General features: G+C 46.7%; 1 protein-coding gene across 1 annotated transcript; it reads right to left on the bottom strand.

The window, feature by feature from the left end:
• Positions 1-1,358: 1,358 nt before the first annotated feature.
• LOC310909752 (fatty acid-binding protein, liver-like) lies at positions 1,359-4,415 on the bottom strand. The gene is made up of 4 exons (XM_083861875.1): positions 4,323-4,415; positions 3,119-3,291; positions 1,994-2,086; positions 1,359-1,460 (listed from the first exon to the last, which is right to left on the bottom strand). Exons 1-4 carry the CDS (start codon positions 4,387-4,389, stop codon positions 1,410-1,412), a joined length of 384 nt encoding a protein of 127 aa, XP_083718001.1. The 5' UTR covers positions 4,390-4,415; the 3' UTR covers positions 1,359-1,409.
• Positions 4,416-9,319: the final 4,904 nt, after the last annotated feature.

Genomic DNA, 9,319 nt, shown 5'->3' with positions numbered 1-9,319 from the left:
AGCTGGGGCTTTGGTCCCTTAAAACCACCACAACGTACCTTTTAACTTGGGTATTAAATCAATTCTGCACTGAGGAATAAAGGGATAGTCCATAGATCAGCTACTAGTGACTGCCAACAGAACTAAGGAGAAGTCTAATGGCTAAAGTTGGATTTCTAGATAAAAAATGTGTTTGTTGTCTGCCCATAGGTCTAAAAATCCAACTGATTTCCTGCAGACTTTCAGTGGCAGCCAGGAGAGGAAAAGGTTTATTCAAGAAGCCCCTACCTGCTCCTCAGAACAATAGCAAGAAAACAAAACCAGGGCTTTTCCTCTTTGACATTTTTCAGTGATTTTGCTGATGTTTCCCCAGATCTGAGTTCACTAAAGACCAACATCTGCTGTTTAGGCACTGTTTAGCTAAGCCCTTTCATTTGTCTGTGAGGTCCCTCTGCTGCCCTGTGTAACAATCCATATTGGTTCAGTTCTTGGCATGAGGATCAATGTTGGTCTGTAATATGAAAACCTTTCCTGGGCAGAGAGGAGTCATGGGATCAGCCTTGGAAAAGGCAGAGAAGAGGGAAGAGTTTCCTTTCCTGAGTACAGCAGAAAACCACATCTCCACTTGGCCTGAAGCACCAAGCAAGAGTGCAGTAGATGACTTTGGTGCTCAACCAAAGTTTTGATTTTGGCCACCAACCAGCCCATCTCCTGCCAGGAAAGAAAACCTGTGTTGCACCGTGGAAGAAGTGTTTAATTCCAGTTCAACCCAATTGCTCAGGTGCAGCAGGGGGTGAAGCCACATTGGATACGTGAAGGCAGTTATGCCCCTCCTGCTGGTGGGGAGGGGTGGGAAGGAGATGGGGATGGGGTGGCCAGAGCCTGTGGGGCTGGATCCTACTACAGAGGTGTGAGGACGAAGACAGCAGCTAGTATAGCCTGTGCTGGTTTCTTTCCCAATGCAGCTTTCCAAAAGGATCACTGGCACTCCCTTGACTCTACCTAAACCACCCAAATTCTGTGGCCCTGCTGGTCACTCAGATCACTTTGGCCATGTCTGTAAGGAAAGGGAACAGAGTCCTTTTCCTGCCCAGTGCTCCCCAGCCCAGATCAGCCATGGGTGCAGGACCCATCGGGGCATTCCCAGCAGGATTCTGGCACCCGTCCCCAGGAAATGGCTGGAAGAACTCATCAGCATGTGTCACTCAGTGGCTATGAGCCTGTGCCCTGCCTCAGCACCATTCCCCAACATGAGCACACCCTTAGCTCAGTTTGTTGCCCAATTTCTACCATGGTTTCCATGAGCTTTGGAGGCTGGTGTCTATTTATAGTAGCAGTGAAGAGGCTGACGACAACAAAGAGGCTTTAATTAAAACCTTTATTTTAATGGAGCCATTTTACATGGTAAAATACTGGCATGTGTAAGATGTCTAGATCCTCTTGCTGACTCTCTTGAGAGTGATGTCACCCACGGTCATTGTCTGAAAAAGAAATGGAAAGTGTTAGCTTTTTATGAATGTGTAGAATTGTTGAATATCTCAAGTTGGAAGGCGTACATATGGTTCATCATGGTATTTAGTTCCAAACTGTACTTAGGATCTGGTCCTGCAAATCAAAACAGGACTGATCCTCAGTCTAGGTCTTATAAGCAGAATTTTTAAAGGTTTGGATTTCTTCATGAATACTCCAAAGCAGGTAGGGCACCTCCCAGCTGGGATCAGTTTGCCTCACCTTTCTTCTCTAGGAGTGCCAAGCCCTGGCACACACCTGTTCCTCTGGGTGGGTGGGAACATGCCTTCATTACCCAAAACTTTGATCACCTGTGCCTAAACTGGGGTCATAAAAAGGACTTTCTGGATCATACTTTAATGAGAAACTGCCTTCATTTTCTGGCTGCAGAGCCTGTGTGCAATCATGTGCTCTGCTCCAGCACCTCCCAGTGCCTCTGTAGCTTCCTAGGGCCAGGCCCCTGGAGGCAGCTCTGTTATTCCAGCCATTGCCCCTCTACACTTACGTAGGTGATGATATCTCCATTGAGCTCTGTGACGGATTTCATCCCTTTTGACTCTGCCACCAGCTTGTTGTTACCCTCCATCTGCACCACAACCTGGTGGAAGACAGAAGCATTCCTGTTATTGCTGCAGGCCACCTCGACCCCTGCATTTTGCCCTTCCCCTGCTGTTGCAGGAGGGGACTGCAGAGACACCTGAGCTGCACATCTGAAAAGGCTACAGACAGCACCAGCACCCCCAGGGCAGCTGTCACTAATGAATGAAATTAATCAAATAAATGAGACAGCAGAGCCCATTTCTGTTTATCTGTCTTGCCCAGCTATAAGATATGTTCTTTTGCCCCTGAGCTGCTCCTGTAGAGAGGCTAAGACTCTTCTAAGAACTGTTTCCCCCTGGCTGATGGCACAGGGAGTGCAGTGATGCTGGAAATGGTATAGCAGGTACAGCTCTCAGAGCCCCATTCCCAGGGCATTGCTTTGGTGATCATCCCTCCTGCTTTCAAAAGTCCCTGCAATTCCATTCCTTGTCCTGAGGCAGAGATGAGAGGCAGTATTCACCAGTGGTGTTGCCTTGACCTTCTGTGAACCACTGGAAACTGATGTCCAGGGACGGGAGCTGGACCCAAGTTCAAGGGTGGTAACTCCTCACTTTGCCAAATCATCTCACCCAGGGTACCCTGAAGCAGTGGGAAAAGCTAGTAGAGAAACTAACAGCTACTGGGACTTAAAAGTAGAGATTTTTTGGTTTATGATTCATTGTCTGATTTTCCTGCACTACCTTTGAGTCAACCAAATTAAGGCGGAGGTATGTTTTGTGTTGGAACATGACACAAAGTCAATCCTTTTCCACCTCAAATCTTGCAGAACTTTTCCTGTCAAAAATTCTTACCAAAGCATCTCTATTCCCCTTTTCCAAATAGGATATTAAAACAGTGGCTTCTAGTGTTTTCCAAAGTGACTGTTAAAATAGATGCAGAAACGCAATGCACATCTTCTGCAGGAAGTGCAGTACATTAATTAATACCTGTGGTATGGTCAGTCCCTTTGCTCACAGGGAATGGCCTGAAGGGAAATTTGATGTCCCTGAGCCCCCACAGCCCTGAGCAGAGAAGGGGCCTGCTCACTCACCTTCACTTTCTGTCCATTCATCAGCTCTACCTCATTCTCTTCCCCAATGGTGAACTGGTTTTTGATCACTTTGGAGCCAGTGGTTATAGTAATTGAGAACTTTTTCCCATCCTGCACAATTTCTGTGGTGCTCTTGAGGTCCTTGCCCTTCTGGATCTGGTCCTCAGGGAGCCCTGCCCAGGAACAAGACACGTTGAGTGAACAGTGGAGCCATCTGTGGGCAGATTGCTGCTGCTGAACAAATCAATGTAGCAGGGTTTGGGGACCTACAGTTGGGGAAATTTCTATTCCAGTGTGGATAAACCTCTCAATGATGATGCTTCCCTGAGAGCCATATATATCTCTGAGTCTGCTGGGGAGGAAGATTAATACTGTCATCCTGAGTTTTGGGAGGGAACTAGACACGTCCTGTGTCTTGCTGACCTGACTGGGAGCAGAAACATCACTCTCTGTCTAAGAATAAATCCTGCTTTCCTTCCTTCACTGACAGGCAAGGAAAAACAGATTAAATCAAGACAGAATAAAGGAATAAATGATGGGGTTTTTTATGAGATCCAGGGTTCCTCAGAACCAGCTTATAAAATCTTCTCCCAAAGCCTGAAGGTGATCTGACAAATAGAGCCCTTCTGGCACATGACTGTACAGAAACAGTGCAAAGCCCCCTGGATCCCTGCAGGACCACATTCCCTGTCACAGACACAAGTGGAAATCTCTCAGAAACATTCATCCTTTAGCATTTAAACAACAGCAACTATTCTGATGGACAGTGGGATGTGAGGCTTTGCAGCATGGCAGCACAGTGGCTGAGCAATGTCCTGCTTGCCCTCAAATTCCACAGCCTGATGGAGCAGATCTGCAGTGCCCCTAAGGCACCAAGGTCCTGCTGGCTCATCACACGTGTGCAGCACTCAGCCACACTGGCCAGTGGCTGCAGAACCTGCCAGGACTGACTTCCTGCAAGCCATAAGACATCACCCATCATCTCTTGACCCCCAGTCCAGCCAGGGAGATGCTTTCTCTTCTAGTTTGAGATCAATCTCCACACAAATGCATTTAAAATCCCAAGAATTACAAGGTGAATGACAGAAATAGAAAATCTCAGAGATGTCTCAATCTACATCATCAGCACATCAGCACAGCTGGCTCCCAGAAGTCTGTGGGATCTGCAGAGAAAAAGCAGCACAGAGAACAAGCAGGCACTTACCAATGGCTCTCATAAAGGGCTCAAAGTTTTCCTGGGACTGGAGCTCATATTTTCCAGTGAAGCTCATGGTGGAAAGGCTCTTTGTGCTCCTAACACAAGAGAAGGTACCTTGCTGGTTAGGAGAGCCTGGTTTTATACCATCCTTCTGCCTTGACAGTTGGCCAGAGGTAAGATGATGTAATTGGTTTATAGGCATGTTCAAACATTAACATAAAACTGGGCAATGGTCAGTGATAAATTGCTCTACATTTTGCAAACTACAATTTACAATGTGGGGGCAGAGAAAACCCCGTAAAATACATTTATGGAGGTCACAATGTGGCATCCATAAACAAATGATTAAAAAAAATAATAATTGTGCAAAGAGGCTCATTATCAGGGGAACGCGCCAAATCATCAAATGAGTTTGTGGTCTGGAAGCACATGTCTACAGGAGGAGAATGTGGTGACTGTGTGTCCCCTGGAGCTGACACTGGGGGGTTTCTCCTCACTGGTGTGTGCATGGTAGGTCTGTAGCACTGGCAGAACAGTGACTGCACACTGGCAGGGACTGACTCGCTCACAGACCTGTGCTGGTGGGGTTTGGTGTAACCCAGATGTAGCAGCAGCACAAGCCCATCACTATTCTCTAAGAAAAATACTCCAGATCAACTCCTGGCCTTGTACTGGCCCTCCTGAAGACTGCAGTTTGATCAGGCTCCACCTCTATAGTCCTGTGTGGATAGAGAGCTGGTGCCATTAGTGATCTACCAAACCGTGTTCATCTCCTCTCCCCATAGGAGCCACAGTCACTCGTGTACTGGAGAAGCATTCCAGCTCTTGGAGCTGCAATTCTCCCAAGTGCCACATCAGAAGAAGGGCCAGCATCAGCCTCCCTCCAAAGCAGGACTCCAAGCTGGGCTCCTCTTCTAGTTCTGTCCCTTTGGCTGAGCATCCCATATTTCTGTATGGCATCTGAGCATCCATCCTCTTGGTCTGGACTCCCAGGCTTGGCTTCGTGCCTCAATGAATTCCTTCTCTCTTCCAAAGTCAGTTCTTTGTCCTTTTTTCTTAAGTGAAATCATGCATAAGAGTGAAAAAGACTTATCTCCTTCCAATTTGGAGATGCTGTCAGAGCCTTCTGCTGCTGTCTGTGTGGCTGCTGCTGCCTCAGCCCTGCTCTGTGTGCTGCTGCAGTGAGCCTCAGCTTCTGGTTAATCAGTACAGGCAGTGTCTGCCAGATGAGGAAAGAGAGGGAAAACCTTGGCTGGTGGGACAGACAGAGAGTGGATGAGGGTGGCTGGGAGGGGGGAAAATCCGTAGGGACATGATCCCTGTGCACCCATGGACGGAGCCAGGCAGGTTCAGAGAGCATTCATGGAGGGATGGCTTGACTCAGCAATTTCTCCAGACAGCCTTTTGGCTTTTTTTCCATTTTATCCCCTCAGGAATGATGTTGTATTAGGAGCTGCATTTCATTTTATGCCTGCCTCAGGTGAATAGCCCGGTGTCACATGGGGCTGTGCTGACATGTCCCTTTTCAGTGTCCTCTTCATGGGGACAGTGGTGACTGACCTCTTTTGCTGCGTCCTGGTGGCAGCCTGAGCTGGAAGACCACTGCCTCCTGTCAGCTAATGTTCTCTGGCCATGGGCCACCTGGAAGCACATGTGTGCCTCCCACATTTTCATGGCCTGGACCTCTGGCTGTTCCTCCAGGCAATTCAGGACCCCTCTCTTTGCATGATGGGGAGAAAGATTAGGAAAAAACTGCAGTGTTCCCAGGCCCACAGTGTCCATGGAGACTAAGTCCTAAGGGCTGGATGTCACTCATTGAATGTTAAAAGGGGAATATACTTGTCCAACTGTCTCTTGGTTACTGGGCAAAAATTTTTCCATCCACAGAAATGGACAAACAACTCATGAGGGAATTGACCTCATTTGGAACCCAACTTGTTTTCTGTAGGTATCCTCTCCTCCTCATCTTACTGTGAATAGCTATAACATATCTGTGCTCCTGATTTGCTATTGCTTAACTGGAGGCTATGGATCACTGTTAGAAAAAGTGGAATTGTAACCAACTGATTTTTGATCAATGAACAAAGATAAAACCTCTTTGTGTTCTGTTGGGCTCAGCATTCTTTTATTTTCCTTAGCAAAGAAATGCAGTTTGTATGAAAGAAAGGAGAAATTCTTATTGAATGAAATTTGGCTAAGGTAATTATTATCTAGCCAGATCTGCTGAGCAAATGGCAGGTGAGATAAACTTAATCTCAATAGCAAAGTTCAGAATACTTGTACATGTCCCCAACAGAATATGGCATCTTTTAAAATATGATATAATTTTAACTTTCCAGAGCCGAGAAAATGCACCTTACTTGCATTAACATGAGGCCATGTCAATTGATAATTTGATCAAAGTAAATCCATACCCTAAAACCTGAATATGGTTTGTATAAAGATAAAAAGGCATGGATCATTTTCATAAATTATGGAGGAAGCTAAATCTTGAGGGAACTAGCAGGTACTTCTGTCTTTAAGTCACTTCGAAAATAAAGAAGAGGGTCTTAGAAGCTTGTCAGAAAAAAAAAAAAAAAAAAAAAAAAAAAAAAAAAAAAAAAAAAAAAAAGACTGAAAAGACTGAAAAGACTGAAGTATCTTATTTCTGCTTTTTGCACCTGAATCAGAGATAGGGACATGCAGAACTTCTCAGGCAAGAATATCACAGTGGATCAGCCATGGTTTTGGCCAAATTTTAAACCCAAATTTCTCTGTCTCCCTTGGCACTCATCCTGGGTCTCCAAGATCCACCTCTTGAAGGAGAGGTGCTCAACCCAAACCTCCCAAACTGCAATTTGTGGCTGGTGCCTCATGTTATATCATCTTCCATAATCAAGAAGAGTTTGGCTCTGTGTCCTCTGTAGCTGCCTGTGGAGCAGTTGCATCCCCTCTTATGACATCCCCTCAACACTTCCCTGGGATTCCTGAGCTCAGCTCTCATTTTCACTCAGTGTCTAGGAAGCCACCCTCCTACCTGCACTCCTTCTTGCTGAGTTGGACATTATGTCCAGATTTTGAGGTTTAAGGCTCCTACAAAAAAAAAAAAAAACAACAAAAAACAAACACAACTCTCTGGCTCCTCCAGTTCAAACTGAAACTCCTAATTAAGTTCTGAACTACAAAAATGACTTTACAGCGAAAGCAGTGTACGGGAAGAGGTACTTTCCTATAGCCCAGGGGAGGATCCCTGGCAGCCTTGTGGAGGTCTGGGAATGTCTTCATGCATCTTTCCTCTATCACCTCACTTGCTTCTCTTATCTATCCCACCAGGGACTCCCCAGACTTCAGTGAGGCCAGCACCTCAGTGCTTTGGGAAGCCAGGGCTGGGCTCTACACTAGGATATCCTTGGCCCAAATGTGAAAGGCTACAAGCCAGGAGCCTTTGATGACTCAGTCCTGGATTTTTCTAGTGAAGGTCCAGTAGAACACCCCAAAACCCCTAGCCATTTATTTTCAAAGCTTGGTCACAAGCTTTCCAGTCACAGATCCCCAGGTGGGCTCCTCTCTGTCTCAACCTATAATATTATTGGGTAATCCTATTTCTGCTGCCCTTGAACCTGGGAACTTGATCTGCTGCCAGGTTTTCACATCTCTTGTATGATTATTTTGAACCTTGAGGAACAAAGGTTTCTTCCTCAGGCCACATGGCTACATTGCTTCAAAAGGTTGGATGAGATAGAGAAGATGCTGCTGCCCTGCTGCCCTGAGCTCTCCCTTTCTCTCTTGGTTTTCTTCGTGCTGTGTTACCAGGACAGCATTGAGCTTAAATACAGCACCTTTCCCAGATTTTTCTCTTTTTAAAATGGCCTCGGCAGTCTGCTGAGATCCCTGCCTCCAAGCTGTAACTTCCAAGCTGTAGATGTGTAAGCACCATTTCATATAGGTTTAGATTAGATATGTCATTATCAGAGCCCTGATTAGAATGCCAAAAGCAGCAGCTTGTGCAGAGAGCTGCTGCTTGATAAGGCTTTCCATTGATGCTGATATTGAGAGAAGGGCAGCCCTCAGCTCTGGTCATCTTATTGCAAAGGTACCAAAGGGAGCAAAGGGTTGGCATTGCTTCTTCAAGGTCAAGGCAGCTCTATCACGGATGGCACAAGAGTCTTAACTCTGCTTATCAGTGATCACCTGGGGAGCAGAGCTTGCAGAAGAGTTGAACTTTGCTGCTGGGATCTTGCATTAGAGTAGGAATAAAGCTGCTGGCTCTGCCACCCACTTCCCATTCTCTTGCCTCCAACATCTGTGGTGTGGCCTCTCTCCAGGCATAGGGAGCCCTCTGTTTATGCCCTCAGAGGATGTGTATTGTCCTTGCAGCCTGGCCTTTGGTGGGATGAGGCTGCCCTCCATCCCACAGCCAAACTCGTGTGGTCAGGGTAAAGGACTCAATATGGTGCTCATTTCTTATGGACCTAGTTCGTGCCAGGGTAAGGAAAGAAAATGTTGGGAAAGAAATAGAGCCATTAGCAGTTAATGTCCTTGAGTGAGTAAGGTCTGGATGAGACCCCCAAAGCAGAGCCAGTGAAGATTTAACCAATGGTGTATCTGACCCCACCACACATCTGCAGTGCAAACGTCTCCCTCTGATCCAGGCACACGAAAAGCCCCTGAGACACAGTGGGGAAAAGGAAACCTTCACCTGAGCAAGTGCAGGAGACTGGCATGTTGGCATGGAAAGGGCAGCAGCCTCCAAGTGCCCACAGGTGAACTCCAGTCCTGGAGGGACACCTGGCTGTCAGTGTGGGCCAGTACTCATCTGTCCAGCTGTGCTCCTCTTCATCCTGATTTATCAAGCACAGTGGCTCACTCAGCACTCCTCACAGAGGGTTGCAGCTGATTAGTCAAGGAGAGCATCTCGGACCAGACAAGCATGGGGAGGAGCCTGTTCCTGTCTCTCCCTAACACAAATATATAACCACAATCTCTATATAAAATGAAGCAAAGTCCAAGGAATAACCCCCAGC

The sequence above is a fragment of the Zosterops lateralis genome, assembly GCF_965231275.1.
Source record: "Zosterops lateralis genome assembly, chromosome: 5".
NCBI lineage: Eukaryota > Metazoa > Chordata > Aves > Passeriformes > Zosteropidae > Zosterops > Zosterops lateralis.
This window is presented reverse-complemented; position numbering and strand designations above follow the sequence as displayed.

Bases quoted from the DNA above. Each gene is read 5' to 3' on its own strand.
- LOC310909752 (XM_083861875.1), bottom strand. From the start codon at position 4,389: ATGAGCTTCACTGGAAAATATGAGCTCCAGTCCCAGGAAAACTTTGAG. The intron at 3,292-4,322 runs GTAAGTGCCTGC...GTTCCTGGGCAG, and splicing joins GCCCTTTATGAGAGCCATTG to GGCTCCCTGAGGACCAGATC. The intron at 2,087-3,118 runs GTGAGTGAGCAG...GTCTTCCACCAG, and splicing joins TGAATGGACAGAAAGTGAAG to GTTGTGGTGCAGATGGAGGG.